General features: G+C 32.6%; 4 protein-coding genes across 5 annotated transcripts; 2 read left to right on the top strand and 2 right to left on the bottom strand.

Annotated features, from left to right (window-relative positions):
* Positions 1-1,968: 1,968 nt before the first annotated feature.
* LOC107955211 (uncharacterized) lies at positions 1,969-4,476 on the top strand. Of its 2 annotated transcripts, none has more exons than XM_016890941.2 (6): positions 1,969-2,309; positions 2,402-2,465; positions 2,557-2,670; positions 2,840-2,938; positions 3,746-3,871; positions 4,117-4,476. In XM_016890941.2, the coding sequence occupies exons 1-6, from the start codon at positions 2,280-2,282 to the stop codon at positions 4,260-4,262; spliced, it is 579 nt and encodes a 192-aa protein (XP_016746430.1). In that variant the 5' UTR covers positions 1,969-2,279; the 3' UTR covers positions 4,263-4,476. The 2 variants fall into 2 exon arrangements, with proteins under 2 accessions (XP_016746430.1, XP_016746431.1); XM_016890942.2 differs by having other exon boundaries at positions 2,013-2,309; positions 2,563-2,670.
* Positions 4,477-4,614: 138 nt separating this feature from the next.
* On the top strand, positions 4,615-7,167 carry LOC107955213 (protein LURP-one-related 14). Its single transcript, XM_041092022.1, has 3 exons — positions 4,615-5,934; positions 6,195-6,416; positions 6,546-7,167. Exons 1-3 carry the CDS (start codon positions 5,689-5,691, stop codon positions 6,636-6,638), a joined length of 561 nt encoding a protein of 186 aa, XP_040947956.1. The 5' UTR covers positions 4,615-5,688; the 3' UTR covers positions 6,639-7,167.
* Positions 7,168-8,402: 1,235 nt separating this feature from the next.
* On the bottom strand, positions 8,403-10,584 carry LOC107955210 (amino acid transporter AVT6C). The gene is made up of 5 exons (XM_016890940.2): positions 10,045-10,584; positions 9,735-9,887; positions 9,386-9,589; positions 8,836-9,301; positions 8,403-8,742 (listed from the first exon to the last, which is right to left on the bottom strand). The coding sequence occupies exons 1-5, from the start codon at positions 10,409-10,411 to the stop codon at positions 8,625-8,627; spliced, it is 1,308 nt and encodes a 435-aa protein (XP_016746429.1). The 5' UTR covers positions 10,412-10,584; the 3' UTR covers positions 8,403-8,624.
* A 14,055-nt stretch (positions 10,585-24,639) lies between these two features.
* On the bottom strand, positions 24,640-25,590 carry LOC107955209 (protein EARLY RESPONSIVE TO DEHYDRATION 15). The gene is made up of 2 exons (XM_016890939.2): positions 25,091-25,590; positions 24,640-24,999 (listed from the first exon to the last, which is right to left on the bottom strand). Exons 1-2 carry the CDS (start codon positions 25,464-25,466, stop codon positions 24,839-24,841), a joined length of 537 nt encoding a protein of 178 aa, XP_016746428.2. The 5' UTR covers positions 25,467-25,590; the 3' UTR covers positions 24,640-24,838.
* Between the last annotated feature and the right edge of the window lie 1,036 nt (positions 25,591-26,626).

The following is a 26,626-nucleotide window of genomic DNA, read 5'->3' as shown; positions in this document are numbered from 1 at the left end:
CAAATGGACAGCTTTGAATAAATTTACAAGAAACTAGTGAAATTATAGATAATGTTACTTATAAGCATGTTATGTAAATTAAGGATGTGGAATGGAGAGGAGGAGGAGGAAAATAAATTTATGAATATTATGCTAGCATGGATTTGCATTTCAAATGGTTAATTTGTATGATTTGGGCTCGAGGACTAAATTGAATAAAAGTAAAACTTTAGGGGCAATTTTGGAAAAATGCAAAAAATGACCAAATTGCATGAAATGAATTGTTTTATCATTTAAATTACTAAATTGAATGAAATATTAATTTAGATCAAGATTGGGTGGAAATTCGAGAAAAAATAGAAATTTTTCAAAATGTCCCTGAATTTTGGTATTTCTGCAATTTAGCCTGGTAAGTTCGTATGAACTATATTTTGTATAATTTTAATTGAATTGAATGCTATTTGGCAATGAATATTATATATATATGTGTGTTTGGAATTGAATTATTATTGGATGTTTTGAAATGATTATCGGAAGCTCGATTGGGTTGGAAGCTTGTTGGAGATATATCACATTATCCATTGGTTCTATCGGAAATTTTGGATGATTTGATTCTGGTTATTGTATAAGTTAAATTGGTTAATGTCAGCTCATAAATGTTTTGATTTTGATTGGTTATAAATATGAATGTTTGATGAAATGAAATGTCTGAAAATTAATTTGTAAACTCCAGTAATGCTCTATAACCCTATTCTGGGGAAGGATACGGGTTAGGGGTGTTACAATATTTTCCGCTCTTGCTCATTTTCCAAGGCAATATGATTCACCATCCCATGGACCTTATGATTGGATGTAAGAGATGGAACAAACATACACACATGGATCACCAAATGGATACAAGATTTCCCCCAAAACGCCTTCAAATTACAAATTACAAATTAGCTTTTTACTCTATGACAAGTATGGAAGCATAGAATGAAATCCTATTTTCTGAAGCATCATCAAACCTTATTGCAATAGCCCAAAGAATAAAACATTCTCACCGTCGTTACAATGTCACTCTCACTAAAACTTCCCCGCCCATATTTTTATGGACAAATCGCTCATCCCAGTTAAACCATTTCACTTACCCAACCAATAATCCCACCTCCCTCACCCAATCCTTCACACTCTTTATGGTTTTTGTTTCATTGGCATATAACAACAACACAAAGTCGTATAGTGCAACATTAGCATTGGAAGGCTGCATCAACCTCCCCATTTTAACGATCACACACTATAAACGTCTATCCACAACACACAACTAATTCCTCCTAGCTTGCTCGATCCTACGAAAACTACATTCCTTACGAATAAAGCATGTTCGCTTTATTCAATACAACCAACAATGGCAGTTAATATTTGAGGGTCGTGTTAAGGTGCATTGGAAACTTGCACCTATCCAAGCTAATATCATAATGCTAGGCATAATACTACACCTTTTATTTGAGTGATGATGACACCAACTTATCCATACAGTGCGCAAATTGGCAAGATAGGCAGCTATCAATCAACTTGCTAAAGATTGGGCACCGTAACTAATTTTAGTTGTTTTTGTTTTACTTTTGGTCTCACCATTAATTATTTATAAATATATTTGTTACATTTTTTTATTTCTCTGTGTAGACTTGCTCATGGCTAGGTCACTCGTCCAAGCCTGAAGGCTCACCCAAAAAATGGGCTTGAGTAAAAGTTAATCCCATTTTTCTATATGGGTTAGACCTTGGGCAAGATTTTTTGACTTGAGCTTGACCCGACTCAAATATATTATGTTATAAAAATATTATATTAATTATAAATGTTAAATAATAATTATATATATTTATATTAAAGCAATAACACAATAACAATTAAACTCATTACCGAAAATCTAAATAAAAATTAAATAGGAGCGGGTCGGATCGGGCTTGAGTTTACCTTTATTAAATTGGGGGCTTGGGAAAAAAAAGTAAGCTCATTTTAAAAATTTTAATAATAAAATTGGTGTCTAAGTTGGGTAGGGCAAGTTAAACTTGGATTAGAGAAAGAAATTAAGTCACCAGCCGGTGCAATGCAACCGGAGGGATGAACATTAGGCCTTCGCTATTCTTTATCCCCACTAGGAAATACGAATCTGAAATTTAGGTAGTAAACAGAAAAGAAAAACACTGCCTTTTGATCTTTGAGTTACAGCGACGCACTGTCGTACTATGAAACCGTGGAATACCTGATCATTGCTCTCAAACACCCACCATCCCAGCACTCTGTTTCCATTCTCAACGATGCGCGCCTTGGCTGCTCACTTTAACACTGTAAACTACTCAATTTCTTTCATTTCCTTTTTTTCCGATTTCGACATCCAATTCTCATTTTATCCCCCTCCCAACCCCTTTTTTCTCTGTAGTTGTTGTTCAAAAGAAGGCCTTGGAATGTGCAGTCTCGAAATGTCTCATCATTTAATGGAAAAGGTTGCCCTTTTTTTCTCATCTATTTGTTTTTCTAGAAAAGAAGGGTTTCTAATTCATTGCTTACCCAATTAAATGCCTTTATGCCTTTTAGCTGCAGATGAAGCCTCTCTTGAACAGGAAGCTGAGAGGAAAATAGGATGGTTGTTGAAGCTCTTCTTTGCTGGCACTGCTACTTTCGTTGCTTATCAGTTCTTTCCTTACATGGGTATTCCTTTTTTTTTGAAACAAATCTTTTGTTAGAAATTAGTTTACATGTTGTCTCTATTCTGGTATTAGACTTTTGTCGGTAACTTTGGATATGCAATATGGTTTATGCACTAATCTTATTATTTGATTGAAAAAAGGGAAATTGCTTATAGGTTTGCCATTTACAGGTGATAATTTGATGCATCAATCTGTGTCACTTTTGCATGTTAAGGACCCCTTGTTTAAGAGAATGGGAGCTTCTAGATTAGCCCGATTTGCAATTGACGGTATGTTCTTTGCCCTAATATTAGTTTTATACAAGTTTGGTGTATCTATATTGTATTGTTTTTGAATTTTGATGTGAGTTCTGCTCTTAAAATTTTCCTGCATAAGTCTAAACAATAAAGCAGATACTGATGAAACGTATACATGCCTCTTATTTTGTAACAGGCCATCTGATCCCATTTCTTTTCTCATATAATATACATGTTTGTTAAACGGTGCTGGTGTCTGAGAAAAACTATTTAGGGTAATATTGAGAGGAAATTCTAGCTGTTTGGGAGCATGAAGGTTCCATTCATGATCAGCTAACCTGAGTTATAAACTTCTCATGGCCTTCTTTTTGGATGTTCCTTTGATATTTTCCTCCTCAAGTCTTACCTTCTTCTGTTACATGTAGCTTTTGGTTGCATTGATGGGGTTTGGGTGGAATTTTATATGTTTTATATGCTCTTGCGGTGGTGCCTCTATATATGGCTTTAGCTGATAAACTTGCTACCGTCTGTGAAAGTTTAAAACCTTCCTCCTAAAATTTCAGCAATTTAGGTTTGTGATTTTAAGATTGAAATAAGTAGTTGCAAATGAGTGTTTGCGGTTCCCCTTTTACTTCTACCTTGTACTTATTATGGAAGTGGAGCTTACCTTCAAAACTAGAGTAGTTTTAAAGTGAATTCTATAATTTTTGCCATCAATTTTAAACTAGAGTAACTAATATTAATGGTGCATGACCCTGCAGAAAGGGTGTTAGTGTTGACTAAAGTTAGTTTATGACATCATTTATACAATTAACCCTCTGCTTCCTTTTGTTATGATAGATCAAAGAAGGATGAAAATAGTTGAGATTGGTGGAGCTCAAGAGCTCTTAAATATGTTGGGATCTGCTAGAGATGAACGGACTCAGAAAGAGGCTCTGAAAGCTCTCAGTGCACTGTCAAAGTCAGGTAAAAGCATATACTAGTTTGGCTCACAAGTTTAGCCTGGCTTTAGTAAGAGTTTTGATGCGTGAGTTCCTGCCTGCCTGTTTGCAGTAGCATTCAACTTCTTGATGGGCTAACATTATTTTCGATATTAGACGACAGGCTTTGAGTTTGGTGACACATGCATTCCAGCGCACGTTTTGCCTACTTTGCTTTTTTGTCTTAAAATGCTAACAGGGATGATTCTGACTTAGTTTCCACTATTGCAGATGAAGCAGTCAAAGCTTTACACAATGGTGGGGCAATCTCAGTTATAAAGTCTACTCCAGACACCTTCGAAGATGCCGAAATTGGTGCATACAAATCAAACTTACTGAAGAGATTTCAAGATTTGAGATATGATATTTCCTCTTGAAAAGTTTTTAACTCTTTGAATTTGGAATTGAAGAGCAGTTAGGCAAAAGAAGCCTTAGCATTGAAGGGAAACTCTGTTTTTATAAGAACAAATGAAAACTTGAGTGTATCATTTTGCTGATTATAGAATTCAAAATTTACACTTCATGTTTTTGGTTAATGTGACCGTCGACTGGATTGCATTATCCCAAGGAAATAAGGAAAACTTTTGTTTACCTAAGAAATGTTTTGTTTTTGCCCTGGTTACCTGCCCTCTTTACTAAAAAAATATAGTATTATCTTTTGTCAAACTCCAATTATTATTAGCCGGTCATTTGTTTGTTTTATAATCAATTCAATTTTATGGTTCATGAAGACTAATGTTTTGAGAGTTTATGGTTCCCTCTTTGAACGATGTCATTCCTTTATATTCATTTTAAAGTCCATGGAAACTAATGTTTTCAGGTTTTGTGGTTTTGTCACAATAATATCATCTCTTTCACGTCCGAATTTTCAGGGTTCATGGTTGTCTACCAACAATGTAATCTCTTTCATGTTTGAATTACGGTTTATGAAAATTAATGTTTTCAGGGTTTGTGGCTCTCTTACAATAATATCATTTTTTAGGGTCTGAGTTCTGTCTGAGAGTATAATCTATTTTACCATTGCAGTAAACACTAGATATTATTACTACTTAGTCAAACAAAGGAAAGGAAGCCGTGAACCTTACTGCAGAAATGCTAACCTCAATCTAATTTGAATTTGATGGATAAAAGCAGTGTAAAACTTCATTGTATCTTTCCACCTATCATTGATGCCTCGCATAATATTCTACCAACATCAGTCAACTATGAAAATGACGTACCTAGCCAACTAATCTCAATTTTGCATAGAAGTCATTAAGATGATGTTTCCAAGGGTTTTATTTGAATCCGGTTTAGTTTATTGCCGGTTTGCAGCCTCTTCAGGCATACGGCTTTAGGTAGGATACATGTATCTGTTTCATTCTCTCATATTTCAAGACATTCTTGTTAGTCAAACGAAATGATCTCAAAAGAATATCAGCTTGTTTTAAAGACTTAATTATTAGCTGTCATGGTTTACCAGGAATAGATTATTCTGGTAGACTTCTAATCTTAACAATAATTATATTAAATATAAGATAAAGAATTTCATTAGTGTATATATGCATGACTTCAAAAACATAAATAAATTTACTAAAATTATTCCAACTGAAGTTGATTCAGCAAATAGTTTATAAGTTGTCTGACCTTGCAATGTTGACAATGAGCTCTTTTTCCAAGAAATGTTGCAAGGCCCCAAGTTTTATTTTTAAACTCTAAATTAGCCTGCAAAACTGATCACTGTCATCTATATAACTCAGAATTATATATCTTTGACATTGTAGAGAAAACCAATCTTTTAGGTCTGTTTTCCTGGGGATATTAATGGCAGTTCCACAAATGGTATATGGGGTTCCTATGATTAGTTTTGCTGGGGATGGGTTCTGTTTGCCTTACCCTTTGGATTTAATTGTCAACAGAAAGCAACATGGCCTCTCAAATATACATTATCAAGTGTCAGATGGCAAAGGAAATCTTTACCTCCTTGCCGATGGCTCCTACACGACCCTTTTCAGAAAACGAGTCCTGCGCAACTCTGCTGGCTTCCCTATCCTCACAATCCGCGAAAAGGTATAGCTTCTCACTTCCCTCTATTAGATTGACATGGTTATACTCATGTTCGAATATATGCGGACATATAAGTTTAAACACGAAAACTTCAGGAATAATGAAGACTCCGGATGGCATAGCTTGAAAATGAGCTGAACTACGAGGATTGCTAATCCATATGTGTATATAATGCGTCTTCTTGGTTCTAAATTATTGAAAACTACTTTGGTATATCATCTTCTCTCTTACACTTTTTTTTCTCCTGCTGATATGTTCACAAGGCAATCACTGGTAAAAAATGGATGGTTCAGAGAGGTGAAAGTTCAGAGAAAAGTCAACTTCTTTTTACCGTGCAGCGATCACGCTTTCAACCAATGAAAACAAGGCTTGAAGTGTTTTTAGTAGGCAACATAGATAAGGATATCAGCAACTTCACGGTTGTAGGTTCCAATTATCCATCTCAATATATAAGAGTTTATAAAGGGGATACTATTCTTGCAGAGGTAAGATGCCTTTTTTTTTTCTTTTTGGTCCTGTTTTATGAATTAAATCAGAATCTCAAAAGCTGAATTGAAAATTCAATGTTGGCAATAATATACTTATACAGGTTTTCTTTTTTGGCAACCTGTCAGGGTCAAAAAGAGAGTTTCAGGGTTAGTATTCCTTCAGGAGTGGATTATGCATTCATTGCAGCACTGATAATCATCCTTGTTGAATGTGAATGACCTGTTGTTACATATTTCGTATAGTTTCTGCTCTCGTCTTTCTTGTAAAAAATTCTCGAGTTTTCCATTGTTTTTTCTTTGGGGTACAAAAGAGGCTTAGCCGAGTGATAGGGGAAGGTTTCCGAAGACTAAATTCCTGAATTACAAATATAAAATATAAACAAATACTAAAGTATGGACAAAATAAGACAACTTAAAGAAAAGGGCATCCAGATGCAAACAAAAAAGATTTCAACGTGGGAGCAACTATCAAATTAATGATGTGACAAGATAATGCAACGTGGAAGCAACCATGTTAATAAGGATACAAGATCCTTATCAGAAAATTGTGCTGGATTCAAAGAAAATTAAATAGAGTTTTAAAATTCTCTTATAAATAGAAAAGGAAGAAGCCTAAAGAAGCATCGAAAAATAGTTTAGAAATCTTTTTTTTCTTTTCATTCACCATCCTCTCATTGTAAAAACTTTTCCTTTACTTCTACTTTTGTAATAAAATCTATTGTAAAAATTCTATTTCTGTTTTTTCTAACTCTATTTTCTTAGGGCTTAATATGATTCCATGTTTTATGAATTTTTGAGAAATAATATTTAAATATTTTCTATGTTTTTCTAATGTCTCTGAAAATATTAAAATATCATCTATATAGACTATACAAAATTTTTTATATTTATTGAATATAGAATCCATCCATCTTTAGAAGATTTGCGGTGCATTACATAATCCAAATGGCATTACTCTCCATTGATAATGTCCATTAGGAACACTAAAAGCTGTTAAAGATTTAAATTTTTCGGTTAGCATGATTTGCCAAAATCCCGATTTACAATCAAATTTACTAAAATATTTTAATTTAATGAAAAAATAAAATAAAAAACCTGAAAAACAGAAAAGAAAATATAATTTTCAAAAAAATATGATTTCCAATCCTATAAACAACTTATAAAACATTGAAGTATAAATTCACTAAGAGTTTTGATAAAAATGAAAGAGTTGAATATTTAAAATTAATAGAACAACTCTATGATCCGAACACTAAACTACTGAATACAACCTTGTAAGGTTGGTTATATGAACCAAATAAGTTAAGCTTCGGGATCTTCTACATGTATATATTGATGTCAGATTTAGCGAACTTGGGACCTTCTACATGTATATATTGATGTCAGATTTAGCGAACTTGTCAGATATATATATATATATCTTTGTTGAATGAATAAATCCATCTTATGCTACAGCAAAATTTGGTACAAACAAATAGGAACAGTTACTAGTATTCAGGAGCATGTGGCCTGCATAATTCTAAGTGTGAGCTTAAATGAATAAACAATGTAATGTTTAAAAATGTTAAGGCAATCATCTTTCTATAAAATAAGGCCCTAAAATCAAATAATAAAGGAAGAAACAAGTAATAAAGTGCAAGTTGACACCAATGGCTCTCAGAAAATTACAGATAGCACATACATTGTCAACTTATAGTTAATAAAAGCTTTTTGGCTTCCAAAATTGGTGCTTGGCAGATCAATCAGAAAAGAATGATGAACAAAAAAAGGCTTCAGAAAGTCATTTTAGAAGGCCAAGGGACCAAATAGACATATCCTATTTTTCATTTGTGTCAAGCATAGAAGATAAACATGGATGAGATCTTCTCTGGCATACCGGTTGGGATTTTAGGTATACAATCAGCAAGTTAACTTGGAATGATCCATGAAATCTTATGGTATTGTTTGCAAGGATTCTTCATTGGATGTTCGAGGACAACATACTTAGCAAAAAAGATCTAAAAGACTTGTAAAAGCATCCATTCTTGGAAGTCTGTTTTCAGAAAAGTACATGTATCTATCTGATTTTATTTTTATCAACATATGATGTGTTTATTCCTTACAAGATAAGGGAGAAAAAAAATTGCTAATTAAGGGGACTTGATTTTTACACTAGAATACAAGCATCTCTGCGGAAGGTGAGGAGGAATCAAGTGATAACCTGTTTCAGGTGAAAAAGCTGTATATGTTAGAGGAAATGGCTATTACACTTGTAACAGCAGCCAAAATTATCATTACTGCAGACACAATCCGATCTCTTGATGTCGATATGCCATGAACATCCCTGCAATTGTAAAGGGAAAAAGGAAGAGACTTAGCAGGAATGTGTTTAAGGCTACAGGCAATATGAATCCAGCTTATTAGATAGAGATGATACCTAAGAGCAATAGCACCCGGGAAGACAAAAGCAAGGCTGACTGCAGAGGTTGATCCCATAAATTCAAAGAAATACCATATGTTAGGGATGGCTATGGCTGCCAAGTAACAAATGGCTAGCAGAATAAGAGTGAGGGACATGAATCTGGTGTTATCTTTTGCCAGGATAGGCCTACTTGGGAAAAGGAATTCATCAATATTGGCCCTTAATGAGAAGTTTAAGAGGGGAAACACCAGCACTAGGTGAAGGGCATAGCTCAACCGAACTACATCATTGAGTAAAGAACCGAGTGCTGAACCAGAATTTTGGTCGAAATTAACAAGTATATCAGGCATGATCGATTCACCAAAAAGAAGGTATCCGAAGATCCCAACTGTAAAATAGATGGTACCGCAGAGTATCAGTGAAATTCGGACTGCTTTCATCATATCAGAAGGTTTGTCCATCTCTAAACCAATTGGATGAACTGCATTCATTCATAAAAAGAGGCATATTAATGCTAGAACTAGCATGAAAACAAGCACTCATATGAATGCCAGAACGCTCTTACCATTGAAATGAAAAGTGAAAGCTGTTACAATAACCGGGACAGCAGTGAAGAGATCGAAAAAAGAGGCATTGCTGTCCAAGTAAGGCAGCAGTCTCGGGGTTTCGGTTTTCCCTTCGATAAGTGCATGTATTGCCATCACTGAACTGATGGAAACAAACAGCACAGCTAGAAAAACTGCTAATGCAGAACTGAACCTTAATGCATCTGCAAATTCAGGCCAAGTTAACAGATAAGATTCTCGACGACAAACTCAATATCATAACATAAACAATAATTACTCAGTTCTGTATATAAGATAAGAAATCATCTTCATATAGAAACAGGACATATCTTTTGGAGAAAACCTTACCTACACGCCTAAATGAAACCAATGGAAGCATAACGAAAGCAACAATGAAAAGGATTGAAAAGGCACGGGAATTCCACCAGTGAATGCCAAACCATTCTTGTAAAACGCCCAAGTGCACTGATCCTTCAGGTTGATTTCCTGAAAGAACATCCCCTAAAAAGCACAGTACTAAACATCAGAACATTTTATCAATGATCACTCAAATAGCTTCAGACTCTTATCTATAATTACAGAGCTAAGTTGAACTATTCAAATAGATTATGAAACTTATCCACAACCTGTACAACTTACTAGCTGCAAAAGAACTTACCAATAATAATCAAATAAATGATCAAGCAACCAAGATTATTTGTAATGACACATAACTGCACCAGGACAGATCCAATCCGCCCAAACGACTCCTTCATGACACCGGCATAAGTGGTTGACTTCCCAGCATGTGTATACCTCATCAGAAATTCAACCGAGATGTCTGCTAGCCAAGCTATAATCACTATCAACATAAATGCTGGGATTACTCCTAGCACCTTGAGAGTTGCTGGGATTGACATTATTCCAGCACCAATAATGCTAGTTGACACATTGAACACAGCGCTGGAGACCGATGTATGCTTTGCAGGTGGCTTGTTTTCCCCGAGGAGCGGTGCATTTGCACTGGTGATGGCCGAAGAAGACATCCGGTGATGAAGCTTTTTTTTTTCTTCTTCTGGTTAGGATTATCAGTTGTCTTGTTCTGTATTATTGCACATTAATGGAGACAAGGGTAGATAGGAATAAGGGTAGTGAAATGACAAAACTGACATCAGAAAAAAGGAAATGATTTAATATAGGATAATGTAATGAAGGGGGTAAGATGGAATGCCATTTTCAATGAAGATTAGTATTAATAATTGGAGTAGAGAACAGGCTGGATGTGGGGTAATGATGTGTTTGTCTTGTTCCATGAATATGTGGCGAACGGTGATTTGAAGCTGTACGAAATTGAATTTCCTTCATAAAAAAGTGGAGAAATAGTTGTTTCAATCACATGGGACAAAAACTAGTGAAGTGCAAGGAGGTTAAAAAATCATTATCGGCCTTTCAGTAGAAAAACGTGAGACTTTTATAAGAGAAAGAAAATAACAGATCATTTAGCAGCTGATCAAACTTAAAAACAAGTTTTACAGATCAGAAAGGGCCCAATATCTAATTAACTGGAGCCATGGCTATTATTAACATGATTCAGTCACTATCTCTGTTTCTCTCTTAAATAACAATAAATTCAAGTCCCCCTTTGTTCTAAAGCTACAATTTTAAATTTGGTATGGTGAAGTGTAAAGATATGGAATTAGATAAGGACCTGGGTTCCGGCCAAAAAGATATATATTTGTTTTTCCTGTACGTTTGGGGCTGTACAAAGATCTGCAAGCAACAGAATATGGTGAAAGATGTTGATGTTTTCGTTTAATGTTCGGAAGTCCATACTCAATCGGGAAGAGCTCAAGACATGCGCTGCCCAAGTACTGATAACATAAATCAGCTTCTAGCATCTTTACATTTCCCTTGAATTTGCAGCAGTTCATATGCTGCTAATTAAACCTATATCTAAAGTAGACGATCTGGTTCATTGTAATAGCCTAGTCTTAAAAAGATTTTTAAAAAATCAAATAAATTGTTATTATTCTTATCCTACTTTATTTTTCAAATATTTTGAATTTTTCATGTAACTATAAGAAATTATTGGACACATTTCATAGGCTTTCAATGTCGGAGCTTTTTGACTAACCACATGATTTTCAGTTCTATAACTTTGAACTTCATCTACCTTCAATAGTTTATCTTTGTTGACTGACGTCAATTTTTGTTCACTAAAGCCATCCAATAGGGTTTCTTTCTCACTAACCAATCATCCAATCATAGCTATTGGTTCTATGTTAAGAGGTTTGTCTATTGGATGTCATGAATATACTAATCATAACTACGTAACTTACAATGCTACGTTGCAGTTCACATGATCTCCGAAAATATAATATTCACTTATTTCGTTCACCGTTGTAGTAACTCGTAATAAAAGCCCACCATTAAAACACCCTCGGCCACAAAATTCACCTTTTACCCATTAATTGTTCTCGTTTTTTCATCATTATCTATCCAAGATTGTTAATCTATCTGTCATTAACAAGTGGCATAACAACACAGCCTTTGGATTTCAAACATTATTATTTTTTGAATAATCCGTGTGTATTTCTGGAAAAAATTTTATTGGAACTATTTTATAAACCTCCAATTACTTGGATAGATTGATCAGCTTCAAACAGTGCAGGACATTGATATAAACTGGGTTAAGAGCTGTATTCAAGAAGTGTGCAGCTATCCACTTTACAATTAGGCCATTCTTCAACTACCGATGGTAATTAGTTAATACTACCATTTCCATAGGTACCCAAAAGTTGTGCGTTTATTTAGCAGTTTTTATTTTTGTACAAAAAAATATTTTCAGGTTTTCAATGAGGTGGACATTCAGGCTGAAGATGGATCTTTATGGGGTGATTCCGTAGAGTGAGTTCTGTCCTTGAGCTTCATTCTCTACTGGCTTCTTATGAGAAGTTTAGAAGGAACTTTAACTCCCCCACCTGTGTCTAAGAACCTTGATATTAATTCATCACACAACAGTTTTGCAGATGACTCAAGGTACTTTAGGAGAGCGACTTGAGAAAGAACTGATCCTCCATATATACGGCCCAAGTTGTGACTTGGCAAACAAGCATTGGTTAATAATTGTATAGAACTGTTGGAGTTTAGAAGTTGAGAGAACAAAAACAGAGAAAACAAGGAAAAATACTTAGCAGAATTTTTTACTGCTATCAAATTCTCTCATCATCATCTTCATTTCACATGAATTACAATATATATATGGGTGTAGTGTTACAGATAATTCAACAAACTCCACTAAAACACCTTAAAAATACGAAGATGAAATTTATACATAAATTGATTAGGTAAAAGTCAGTACCTAAAAAAGTCAAATCAATACTAACACTGAGCAAACTAATTATAAAATATCATTAGCGGAATATGCCAACCCTTCTTGTAATACATTTGGGGTTTGCCAACAACTGATAACAGCTCGCATCTTACTTAACAAGCAACTTGAGTTGAGCTCACATCTTTTTATGAGCTCGCACTTTTGGTTAAGCTCGTAGACTTATTTCAACTCGCAGCTTCACAGGAAGAGTTCGTCATTGCATGAATGGCGACTTTTTGCAATAAGAATATACACAAAACCTAAAGCATCTGCTAATCTGATCAAAGATGTTGATATTTCGTTTATGTGTTCCAAAGTGACATTATTAACGCATGCACTGAATAAGCTTATTTGACCTTTATACTTGCCCTTGAATTTGCACTACTTCATATGCTGCTGATTAAACCAATATCTAACATATATATTCTGGTTTGATGATGAAACACTGATAAAACCCATTAAACCTTTGTTTTCTTGTCAATTATTATACATGGTTGAAAGACCAGATTATTAATGTGTTTTTTACTATTAATTGAGTTAAACAATAATATCAATTTAAGCATGAAGGATGCCCTTAATCACTTTTGATTATTATCAGGCAAGCATAAACATAGAATTGATTTATTTTCTCATCCGACCATGGTACTCATGTTGATTCAAACATTTATAACGCAAACATGGATGTACAGGCAAACAATGGCCATATATAGAGCAGCAAAAAGCTAGGTATAAATTACTCAAAAACTACAACTCTCTTGCTCTTGTCGGTTGCTACCTTCTCTATTACACTACATCCCTTGTTGATTTGAATGTCAGCTAGTGTTTCCCATGTTCACCAACTCAACCTTAATTCTTCAGCTCCAAATCATTTACTATACTTGAGAACTTCTTTTGTTTTTCTGATTTAAAATTTTCAAATTTAATTATTAGCATTGTATTTCCCGTCAAAATTTATCAATTTGTCATGTGGATTAGGTTATATTCATATTATGTGACATAATTTATAAATAAATAAATAAATATGTTAAGTTGACAAATTTTGACAAAAATTAATTGATAAGATTTTAAAATTAAATAAATAAGAGATTAAATTTTTAATTTTTAAAATACAGAAACTAAAAACTCTATAAAAATACAGCATATTGTAACCATATTTTATAAGGGAACAAATGTTTCATCGTTGAGGAGTCAATTTTGGCACCTACCATGCTTTAAGAAGTGAATCAATTCTTTACCTAATTTAATTTCAAATTTCCATTTAGATAAGAGAGAGAGCTGGAAGTAATTGAGGTTTGCAAAACAAAGGATTAAAGAAGTCATGAAGGAGAGCAAAAGCGGTGTCCACTTGAACGAAGTTCCATCACCAAAAAGCTCATGATACCTTGACCCAAAGCAAAGCCACTTCGATATGAAAGAATCCAGTCTCACCCCCTGGACGTGCACTGCAAACTTAAAAGAGAACCCTAAAACAAACCCCAAAAGCCCAATACTATCCCATGAATACTGAAGCCACCAAAAGCAACATTATGGGGAGAACAAATCTCCACCCACAGCAACGATATTTCTTTTTATGAAAAACTTAATAAATTTTAAAGACTTTTTTATAAAAATAGTAATTTCATTAAGAGTCAAATCAGAGCACAACCAGTAAGGAACAAAAGCCAAGGAAAACACACTCTATTAAAAGGAAATTAAGTTAGAAACCATCCTTCTTTTGCTTCCATTCGTCTGCCATCAGAAGTAAATGATTATATGAGAACAAAACACTTTAATTAAACTATAGATTGCAATGAACGCTATATCGGTAGTGTCAAAAACTACTAAAGACGGACAACCTTGATTAACTGATGATAACTACATACTCCCCCTACTCTCATTACACTACCTTAACAAGTCAATCGTACCGAAAAGATTTTAATGCTTGAAACCAATCCCCAAATGACCCAACCTCTTTCACATCTTTCCGGAACGTAAGAATTAAGAAAAATACTAAAACAACGACTATTCACATGACTTTTATTCTATGCTTGGATTGCTCTAAAACAAGTTAAAGGAAAAGTAACACTCTTTTCTTGTTTTATTTATTTATTTATTTATTTAAATAAGGAAAAGTAAAGGAAGTCCTTACATTACTCAATCCTTTTTCATCCCAACTTGAGGAAAAGCTTTTAATATGCAAAATTACATTTTTATTTATGCTATTTTATAAGAAGGATGTAATTGAAAAAATATTATAATCAATTATTTTCTTTGCTTTCCTAAGTTTAACTAAACAAACGCACCTTACTTTTCTTTATTTATTTTATATATGGAAACAAAATAAGCATGCACTGTGTTATTTTTTTATTTAATTTAATATTTGTATTCAACAAAAATTATATATTTTGGTATTCAAATATAATTATGTTAATTTTTTTGTGTTTAATTCAGATTTTAGGGTTGATTTAATGACAGTTAATTGCTAATATTATTAAGTTTGAATTTTTCATGATTTTGTTAATAGAATAAATTTAATGTTAATTGTAAATTTGTTTAATTTATCAAATATAATCCAATAGATGTGATTCAATTTGGATTTTAGGGTTGATTTGATAAAAATTAATTGCTAATTATGATTTTTTATCGAATCAACCCTAAAACCGAAATTATACACTAAAAAGTTAACATTATTATCTTTAAATGTTAAAATATATAGCTTTTGTCAAATACAAACACCACATCAGATAAAAATAATATATATCATGCTAAAAAAAATATCAATCTCAAATACCAAATTATACATTAAACCTAAAAGAAAAACCGCAAAACAAACTTTTATAATGAATATGCTTTCGCGGGATAAGCAAGCCTAGCAAATCTCGTAGGCTAAGAAAAGCATCACAAAAGCAATTAAAAAGAACAAGAATGAAATAAAAGAAGAGATGATGAAAACTATTTAGCAAAAAAGTTAAAAAGGGAGTAGTTTCCCATATGTAAGTTAAATTTTGTTATGTGAATCATGAATTTATTCATTATATTTTAATTTAATTTATGCATTTTTAAATTGATTAATTATAAATTATGAATTATATGTAAATTATACGTAAAAAAGTCCTTAAACTTTTTAAAAAATATCATTTAAGCTCTTCTCAAAAAAAATCCAATTAAGTCTTTGGACGTAAAAATTACATCAATTAAACTCTTAAACCGACAAAATTCATCACTGACCATTAGTTCCATTAAGTGTTGATGATGTGGCAGTTAATAATAATTTTTCAAATAATTTGTTTTCTTCTAAGTAGTAGATAATGCGAAAAAAGCTGGTAACGTGGAAATTGTGAAAAATTAAATAAAAATAAAAATAAAATTTTTTATTAAGTTTCATTAATTAAAAATTATAAAATTGATTACATGGAATTAAGAAAAAAATTATGCGATCATCACCATCTGCAGCAATTTAATTGTGTTAATCCATCATTGCCATCTTCCTTCTTAGCAGTTTAACAAATACATTTTCAGCACTGTAACAAATAGATTTTTAGCATTTTCAGCCTTCTTAGCAGTTTACTAAGCACTGTAACATAACTATATAATTTTGGACCTTAAATTCCATTCTATGACTAACCACAATCTTTACTCATAATAGTATTTATTTTACATTTTTCACAATTTAACTACACTTTTATACTTCTTCAATTTAGTACTCATTTTTCTACAATGTAAATAACAATTGTAATTTCATTTACAAAAATCACGGAACTTCATTTAGTAAATTCTTAATTCACAATATACCTTATATTTCATGTTCTCTACATCATTTTCACTTATCAAATAATAACACGTAAAACTTTTACGTACTTTTCAATATAGTACTTTTTATCACAAAATTCAATATTCACTATCACATAGCACTTTAATCCATTAATTCATCATAATATATTATTTCACATGTCTAATTTATATGATCTTCACTTTTCTTATTTCAATTATAAATTTCACAAAGTTCACGATTTAGTCCTTAACATCATGAGCATACAATATTTACTCCAATTTCATTTCAACATCATTTTATGTCTCTTTCATTACCATATTTCAGTTCAATTAAGCCTTCTTTTAACATATTCTATTTCACATATCTCTACTTTAACATGACTTACTTTTTTTAACAATATTAAACTAAAAAATATGATGAAACCTTGAAATTCATACATTGTTCCTTGATTTGAAGCCTTAACTTGATTTTCTCTCTCCTCCAACATGAACATACAATCTTCCTTCTTGAAATCTAATTTTATTAGACTTTTGGAGGCTTGATTTTACTAAAAAATTTTAATGGAATTTCAAAGATTTCTCTCTTAATTTCAAGGAAATGACCAAATTGCAAAGAAAATAAAACACATTTTCTCCATGGAGAGTGGTGGCATGAACTTGAAAGAAAGATGTAGAGAATTCTTTTCTTTCCATCTTTTACTTAATCATTAATTAATATAAAAATATCTTAAAATAAAATAATAGTAAAATGGTAATAAAAAATTTCTACACCAATAATATTTAATTATTACGGTAACACCCCTAACCCGTCTCCGTTGTCGGATTAAGGTTACGGGATATTACGATAGTTAAGAAGACCGATTATATAGTAACACAATTCAAAGATTAATTTAAACATCATAAATTAATAAACAATCATCATTCATCGCAGACATTTGAAAACGAGACTTAAATTGAGCCTATGGAACCCTAAAATTAGTTTAGAAACAAGTATGGACTAATTTGAAACATAACAGAAAAATATGGTAAAAACTGAAAACAGGGGTCACACGACCGTATGGTCAGACTGTGTGATAGAGTCTAAACCTTGTGGCTCAAAAACATGGTCGTGTGGCCAAACCGTGTAACAACCTGAGTTTGTGTAACTAAGGGTCACACGGCCTTGTCACTAGGCCTTGTAACTCTCTAAAACCGTGTGGACAAATCTGCACCAAAAATCAAATAAGCTACATGGTTGTGCCAAACAACCGTGTGTAACACACGGTCGTGCCAAACAATGGTGTGTGACACACGATCATGCGGCAGATCGTGTCACAGGCCGTGTATGCCCAAAAGTGTCTTCTAAAATAAACAATTTCAACTCAATTCACTAAGTCCACAAGTCATAACATTACCAACCATTAAACATGCATAAAATGCAACAAAACTTGCCAAAACACATCATATATCACCCAACCTAAGTGCTTAACCAATATGCCACCAATGGCACTGCAATTCAAAATTTAACCATGAGCATTCAATACCTTCCATACCATAAGGTTAATATTAAAACAATCACTTTGCATCCTAATTTCCAATACTAGCATATTTCCAACCAAAGTTCATTAAGTTACCTAAATCACGTATACCAATTCAACCATCCAAAATTGCATTTAGGTAGCAAAACATGACTATATCATCACACACCACAACCAACTAAAAATAACCATTCAAGTTTACATTAAAATACATACTTCATACCTCAAATGACAGACAAAACATAACCAAAATGCTTATAACCGAACCAAAATAAAAAATTAGCTATTAAAAGAGTAGTCGAATAGTGTAATCTCCAACGAAGTTCCAATTGACAGCTAGAGTCCGACAATCTACAAAGAAGAAAAAAAACAAATAGGGTAAGCTTATGTAAAGCTTAGTAAGTTCGTATTAAACTTTAACTTTAACTTACCGTATATGTTGTAACTAAAGCATTTCATAATTAATTTCATAAACAAGGTCATGAGTTCATTTATTTCCTATACACACCACAAATCTCACAAGGTTAGTGGGTTCATGTATACAAAACATATAATTTTATCATGTTATGAACATTACAAGTAAACACATTTAAAACTCAAATCAACCATTATCTATTCATTTAACAACTCACATTTTATTTCAAATATCTATATCCAATGTTTCATTTCATATATCTATTTTCATATAACTGATTCATATAACCATTTCATATATCTACTTCTATATAACCAATGCATATAATCATTTTATTTATTCATTTTTCACCTGATGAACCAAATGAAATAACATCGGATACACGAGGACGATGCTCACACAAGTTGTGAAATGGGCCTACTCACACGAGCTGTAGGTTGGAATGTTAGGCTACACGATGTTGCTTACACGAGCTATGGAGATTCCGCAACAAATGCAGAACCTCAACCATCTGTAGGACATCCAAGATCAACACCCAAAATTGTAAATAACCCTAATGACATGTGGGAAATTATGATTTAGTAAAATTTACAAAAATTATAATTTAGTCCCTCATCTTTGTGATAAGGGACATCATTGCATGTAAGCTTAAATCACTATTCACTTCTAGTAAAATTATGATTTAGTCCCTCATCTTTCTCTACTTATTCAATCCGGTCCCTACTTACCAATTTTGTGTCCCAAGAACTTTATTTTCACTTTTGGTCCTTCAACTTTTCCCATATTTATATTTTAACCCATTAAATTTTAAATGATTATATTTTTCCCCAAAATTTTTCACTTCTTTATAATTTAGTCTCTACCTTAAATTAATATATCAAGACATACTTCTTAATTCAACTTGACATCCATCAGCTTTCTCTTTTATCATTTATATTCCTTATTTTACCAAGGAATCCATTATGCATGATTCGCATTTGATACTACTTTTTATAACATAACGATTTTAACAGTGTTATAAAAATATTAATTTTAAAAGTTTATAAATCTCATAATACCATTTCTAATCTTAAAAATTGCAAGTGACGCAAAATCAACATAAAAGGTTTCAAAGAAATGAGGAAAGACAACACTTGAAACCATATAAATACAAAGATTTCATTTTACATTTGAGGACTTGTTAAGGAACTTGAGAGGGTCTTAGGAAAAAAAGAAAAAAAATTTGACAAAGACTAGAGAAAGCAAGAATTTGTGGCCTATTACAGGTTTAAGGGTTTGGGGTATTCTCTTTTAAATTCGAACTGTAAGAAGTAAGAAAGATAGATAAGGAGGCCATGGTTCTGTTTAGAGGTTGATTGGACTATTGGTGATGTAGATCGAGCGATTTTTGGATTTTGACTTTGGGTTTAGATTCACATGCTTAAGCTCCATTTCAAAGGAAACTAATTGAAGATTTTAGAAAAGATGATGAAGATGAGCTATTGATGTGATTTGTGATAGGGGAGAAGACTGGACAATGGCGGCTCCAATGGCTTTGGGCAGTAGCTTTGTTCTGATTGTTTGGCAACTATTAACTGCCACATCATCAACATTTAACAAAACTAATGATCAACGATGAATTCTATCTGTTAAAATGCTTAATTGATGCAATTTTTAAGTTTGAGGGCTTAATTGAGTGCATTTTTCGTAAAGGGGCTTGATTGATTTTTTCTAAAAAAGGTTTAGGGGCTTTTTTACCCCTTAAGCCTTTAGTCTGTGCACTTTAAAATTGATTAATCTTAGTTCCTGTGTTTTTTTTTTAATTTTAAAATTTCAACATTGACTCAAATAGTAACAATTAAATATGATTGGTTAAATTTTGCTATTAATTTTAACAGTGTAAAGTTGTAAATTTAATCCATATATTTTTTAATTTTTATAAAAATCTTGATCCTAAATCACCAATCATCTTATTTTTTATACTTATAAAATTTAAAAAATTCTATCTCAATTCCTATACTTTCAAAATTTAAAGTTTTGAAGCTTTCATTATATATTTTTTGTGCCAATTTGACAAATTCGATTAAAGAATTATTTAAAAAATTAAAAAAATTAATTAAGCCAATTAATTAACTAATTGAACTAATCGATTTTTAATTGTATCGATACCTAAACTAATATCCAATCTCATTGTACGCCAAATTTGGAAATAAGAAAGTTGAAGTTAATAAATTTTCATAATACTTATATGGGTAAATTACACTAGCAAGCACTCAACTTTGATGTAGTTGACAAAACAATCACTTTAATTTCAATTCAGTCACTCGACTTTCGAAAAATAACAAATCAAACTTTTTAACCATTTTCCGTTACTGTAACGGAAAAGTGACATGGCATCCTACTGTGTAAACAGCCCTAATTTAAAACCCTAACTAGGTTGACAGTAAAAGAAGTGGAGGAAGAGGAGGAGAAAAGAAAAAAAATCATATCAAATTGAAAGGATCTATTAGTGAGTTGGATTAGTTGCTATTTAAATTTCATCAAACAAAGCCTAAATTGTTGTTTTTTCTAATACAATTTTGTCTTTATTCCATAGATAATGCAAGGCAAAATAAGATGAAAAACAGGCAATTTAATCACAAGGAAGCATATGTAACAAATTTTCACTCCTTCGACGCTTATGTATGTGGCGCCATAGCTTTGGCACAAAGCATTATTCAAACCAATTCAACGAAAGATCTATTGCTTCTCCACGATGAACACATATCCCCTAGATCCTTAACAGGTGTTAGCTGGAAAACAAGACAAATCGAACGAATTCGAAGACCCTTTGTGGAGAAAGGTTCATACAATAAATGGAATTACAACAAGCTTCGAATCTGATTGTTAACATGATATCACAAAGTCGTTTTCACAGATTCAGATTTACTAATTTTCAAAAACATGGATTGCGTAGTTGAGTTCGAACCAATAGTCGTTGTATTTGGGAGGTTGGGTTAGTAATCGAAAAAGGTAGGTCATTATGACGTTTCCACAAATAGTTAGGTTGCAATATTTGTTTCTGGTTTTGGTGACACTAGATTGAAAGTTGTGGTTTGGCAACTACAAGGGCACAAATTGAAAGTTGTAGTTTGGGTTTTGGCATGGCCTGTTGGGATCGACTCGATTAAGCAACAAGTAAAAAAATAGCAAAATAAATTGAGAAATTGAACACACAAATTTAACATGGAAAAACCCCTCCAAAGAGGATAAAAAACCACATGCAAAGATAATTTTACTATAATGGCAAAAGAACGAAGAGTACAAAATATGGAGATAAAAACTAAACCTTGAAAAACTGAAAACAAATAACCCTCAAAACGTAAACACAAAATTCTCTAAATGTGTTATGAGTTCTAATCTCTAATTGGGGTATTTTCTAAGGTTGTAAAAGAGCCTATTTATAGGCTAAATTCATAGGTCAAATAATAATAAAATAATCTAGACTAATCAAAGTTTGATTGAAACAAATAAACAGAGTTTAACTGAAAGATCATTACTCAAATTTGATTGAAATATGAGTCATACTCAACAAATCTCCACATTGACTCATATTTCCACAATGCCATCTTTACCAAAGCCCGCTACAGGCCTATCTTGAACTGTGCAGAGAATTAATTGAGTCGAATCTGTGCTTAGAAACTGGAAGACTTCTAGCCTTCGACTTGTACACTGTCGAATTAAAATTAACCCGAGTCTAATTTTCACGAACACAGTGCCCTAACTTTTCAAAACCTACATAAAAAAACTTCTTTTCAACGAAACAGTCATACATTTTTCCCTCCTATGACCAAGTTGCCTCCACTCCAAACGAGTTGAATTTGACTCCGTAGTGGACGAGGGACGTCCGATTTCACCGGTCACTGTAGAACCTTCTAGAATATGAAGACTATCTGTTCTTTTACCTTTTAACAAAACGAGAGCTCCATGAGATACTTTAATGTCACTCGACTCGATGTTGATTCTGCATCCTTTCAAGTCTAAAATACTCAAGGAGATGAGATTCTTTCGTAAATTAGGTACATACTTGACATCCGAGAGTGTTCTAATTGTCCTATCGTGTATCATAATTTTAACAGTACCAATACCAATTACCTTTCTAGATGAATCGTTTCCCATGCGTACAACTCCACCTTCAACCGAACTGTATGTGGAGAACCATTCTCTATTGGGACACATGTGGAAAGAACATCTAGAATCTACGATCCACTCGAACGTGAGCTTGGAGTTATCGCTCATTGACACTAATAAGAAATCATCACCGCTTTCATCGGCCAAATTAGCATCAGCTACACCTTCCTCGTTACTCTCAGCAACTCTTTTATTTCGCAGTTTATAACAATCTGCTTTGACGTGACCTAACTTTTTACAATAGCGACATCTTTTTTCTCGTTTCTTTGATGCTATCAAAACGGAAGCTTGCCTATCTGCCTTACTATCCAAACCAAACTCATTGTCGAGTTTGTCTCTACTCAACAAATGACTCTTCACATCTTCGAATGAGAGTTTGTCTCTACCATAAATCAATGTCTTCCTAAAAGACTTGTATGAACGGGGTTAAAAGCACAATAATAGCATAGTCTGATCTTCATCGTCAATATGAACCTCAATGTTCTTTAAATCATTTAAAAGAGTAATGAATTGACTGATGTGATCTCTAAGAAGCTCACCTTCATTCATGCGAAACGTAAATAGACGTTGTTTCAACACTAAACGGTTAGCCAAAGACTTAGTCACATAATGAGTTTCTAACCTTTTCCACAAGGCGGATGAGGTCTTCTCCATCAATACCTCCTGCAATACCGTATTCGTGAGGCGCAACTAGATTGCAGACAAAGACTTTTCATCAAGCTTTATCCACTCTGTTTGATTTAGATTCTCAGGCTTTTTCCCGGTAACAACCTTTTTCAAGCCAGTTTGAACTAGAATTGTCATCATCCAAACTTGTCACAGATTGAAATTTGTCTCACCATCGAACTTCTCAATTTCAAACATTGTTGTTGCCATATTTGAATGGACTAATCTATGAAAATTAAACTAGCTCTGATACCACTTGTTGGGATCGACCCGATTACGTAACAAGTAAAAAAAATAGTGAAATAAACTGAAAAATTGAACACACAAATTTAATGTGAAAAAACCCCTCCAAAGAGGATAAAAAACCACGGGCAAAAATAATTTTACTATAATGGTAAAAGAACGAAGAGTACAAAAGATGGAGATATAAACTAAACCCTAAAAACTCGAAAACAAAGAACTCTCAAAACGTAAACACAGAATTCTCTAAATGTGTTATGAATTCTAATCTCTAATGAGTGTATTTTTTAATGTTGTAAAAGAGCCTATTTATAAGTTAAATTCATAGGGCAAATAATAATAAAATAATCTAGACTAATCAGAGTTTGATTGAAACAAATAAACAGAATTTAACTGAAAAATTATTTCTCAAATTTGACTGAAATAAAAGTCATACTCAATATGGCCGAATTTAGATGGAGAGATATTGGAAGATAGAGAATGAGACAAAAGAGATTGATGGTAGAGTGAAGCAGATCACCATCTTTAAAAATAGAGAGTGTTGGGATGGAGAAGAAGTATAAATATATTAAGTCATTTACGCAAACAGTAAAAATATTAAGTAATTTATTTAAAAAAAAGAATGACGAAAAAAAATACTCAATTTTGTCTTATCTAACATGACAAGTTACAAGACCACATCAACTAATTAATTAGTCACGTTAGAAATTCCATTAAGCCTGTGACATTAAATGTATAATTGATTTATCACTTTTTTGATAAAGTTTGTCACTGATTTGTTTTTCTTTTTTTTTAAGTACAGTGAATGAACTGAAATCTGACTTTTTGTCGTTGATGTAATTTACCAGTAATTTTATTTGTATTAATTTATGTGGATATGTATGATATGTGGCCGGTTGAATAAGAGTAAGTCAATAGTGTTCAAGTAAAGGCAGGAAAAAGCTAAAGATCCAAATCCCCATCAATCACGTAAATATCAAACCCCCACACTCTTATATCTTTTAGCCTCAACCCCCAGCATCACGCCTCTTTTCCAAAGCAACAAAATCCCACCCTTTCTTCCCTGCATCATCATTTCCTCTTCTTTTTTTTAATTAACAGTAAGAAACACTTGCTTTCCTCTAAATCTGAATTTTTTTGTTGTATACTTCAACGGTCATGGTCTGTGCGATATGGGAGGTAATTCTATTATTACTGAAACAAAGTTACAGATTACAGACCTAAAACTCTGTACACAATAATTTTACAAATTCAAAAAAAGAAAAAGAAAAAAAAACAAGTTACAGGTAGCAGCAGATAAAACCTAAAGCTGACGGTTTTCGGCTCTAAGGAGACCTCCCATTTCAAATCTGCAGGAATCGATCTACCTTGGTTGGTGAATATTCCTCGGACTCACTTTCACATTCACGATCTTGGGCGCTTTCTCAAGAAACCTAGTTGACTCGCTCACAACTCGCCCCTTCCGCCATTTGAATGCTCCAACGGGTACCAATTCCTTTTGAGTATCTTCTTCCTTCCCTTCACCTAAAACCCCAGAAACAAAACAGAAAAAAAAGGGGTGAGATCCGAGTTAAATATACTTGGTTGACTCGGGCGAGTTAAATAAGTAACTTACAGGTAGGGTCAACGAAAAAGTCGTCGTAATCGTCAAAGACGGCATCAAGATCGTCGGGAAAAAGAAGATCGGCGTCGTCGTTTTGGGGATCGTGGAAACGTTCTTGAAGCCAGTAGTCGCGGAAACACGGGGAGGATTGGACGAGAGCCCACCACTCATCAGAGAAATCCTCCACCGTCCGATACGCTAACGGAACAAACAATGGAGCGTTGGGATTCAAAGTTGAGAAAGAAGATGGTCGTTGAGAAAGAATCTCCATTTGCAATTCTGAAGCTTTTGTCGGACAACGGAAAAGAGATAAGGATAAGATCAATCGTGAGTACACACTGAATATATATATAGGGGATAAGCTTACTAAATGAACCCGGATTTTCATATTATTACACTTATGACACTACATTTGTATACAAAAGTAAAGCTGTGGAAATTTTTTGCATTAAATATTGAATAAATGTATAATGGCAAGATTGAAATATATGGCAATTAAAGGGTAAATGACAGCAACGTTTCTGTAAGGAGAGTAGGCATTGATTTTAAGCCTAAAGATATATTAGGTAAAGACGCGATCTGATATGTAATCAAATCATATAAAATATTCAATCGTTTAGGCTTTGATTGCTTTGGAAATTTTGTTGGTAAAAGTATTTTTATATTAAGAAGTCTGAGTTAATTAGTTTTTAAATATTAGATTAAAAAGTAATTTTTTTAATTTATTTAATTTTATTGTTAAAAATTGATTATTATTTGTCAAAATGAGGTGTGCATGTGGCATGCTATATGTAACTGTTTGGTTATTCCATCAGTAATGTCAGTTTTTAATAGTAGAAATAGATAAGTTTTTTAATAGAAATAACGAATTTACTCTTTGATCTAATGTATAGAAATTAATTTACTCATGTTTTGAGTGAAAAAGATAAAATGTAATCTAATTTCTTTTACCAACTTAGTGATTAAGATATAAAGTAGGTAAATAATCTTAAATTTTGATGGTTTAATTTGTTAAATTTTATCTTATTATTATTTTCTTCCTTCATATCGGCAAATTAAGAATTTTCTTTCGGAAACATCAAAAAGAGTTTGTGTTAAAAAATCTAGTTGAATAATTAATTTTATAAAAGATTAATATAATTTTTAATTAAATTATATATGAAAGAATAAAATGTGTAAAATTATATTGGGTAATGACTAAAAATATAATTAATGCATAGTTAAAAAGTTTAAAGTTATGATTATAATGAAACTTTTTAGTAGGCTCTCAAATTTTTATGCTATTGTTTTTAATTAAATGATTTCTTTTTCACTCAAAATCGGGCAGTCTCACATCATTGGCGATTGTGATTTAAATGCTCTCAATTCAAATAAAAATTTATAGGAATTATTTTATCAAAAATATTTATTTTAATTCAAATAAATTTATCCAACTCTACTTAAATGATTAGCATCAAAACTTCTACATAATTATATATAAAAGGAAAGTACCTTTCTTATGCCGTCACTTGGCAATCTAATGCTCTCCTTTTTCTTTTTAGTATTTTT

This window comes from Gossypium hirsutum, chromosome D04, assembly GCF_007990345.1.
Source record: "Gossypium hirsutum isolate 1008001.06 chromosome D04, Gossypium_hirsutum_v2.1, whole genome shotgun sequence".
In the NCBI taxonomy this organism is placed as follows: domain Eukaryota; kingdom Viridiplantae; phylum Streptophyta; class Magnoliopsida; order Malvales; family Malvaceae; genus Gossypium; species Gossypium hirsutum.
Note: the sequence above shows the minus strand (reverse complement) of the source record. Positions and strands in the feature narration are given on the sequence as shown.

Bases quoted from the DNA above. Each gene is read 5' to 3' on its own strand.
- LOC107955210 (XM_016890940.2), bottom strand. From the start codon at position 10,411: ATGTCTTCTTCGGCCATCACCAGTGCAAATGCACCGCTCCTCGGGGAA. The intron at 9,888-10,044 runs GTAAGTTCTTTT...TGTGCTTTTTAG, and splicing joins CATTTATTTGATTATTATTG to GGGATGTTCTTTCAGGAAAT. The intron at 9,302-9,385 runs GTAAGAGCGTTC...GAATGAATGCAG, and splicing joins TTTCACTTTTCATTTCAATG to TTCATCCAATTGGTTTAGAG.
- LOC107955213 (XM_041092022.1), top strand. From the start codon at position 5,689: ATGGCAGTTCCACAAATGGTATATGGGGTTCCTATGATTAGTTTTGCT. The intron at 5,935-6,194 runs GTATAGCTTCTC...TATGTTCACAAG, and splicing joins TCCTCACAATCCGCGAAAAG to GCAATCACTGGTAAAAAATG. The intron at 6,417-6,545 runs GTAAGATGCCTT...GCAACCTGTCAG, and splicing joins GGGATACTATTCTTGCAGAG to GGTCAAAAAGAGAGTTTCAG.
- LOC107955211 (XM_016890941.2), top strand. From the start codon at position 2,280: ATGCGCGCCTTGGCTGCTCACTTTAACACT. The intron at 2,671-2,839 runs GTATTCCTTTTT...TGCCATTTACAG, and splicing joins TCAGTTCTTTCCTTACATGG to GTGATAATTTGATGCATCAA. The intron at 2,939-3,745 runs GTATGTTCTTTG...TTGTTATGATAG, and splicing joins AGCCCGATTTGCAATTGACG to ATCAAAGAAGGATGAAAATA.
- LOC107955209 (XM_016890939.2), bottom strand. From the start codon at position 25,466: ATGAAAATCCGGGTTCATTTAGTAAGCTTATCCCCTATATATATATTC. The intron at 25,000-25,090 runs GTAAGTTACTTA...CTGGGGTTTTAG, and splicing joins CTTTTTCGTTGACCCTACCT to GTGAAGGGAAGGAAGAAGAT.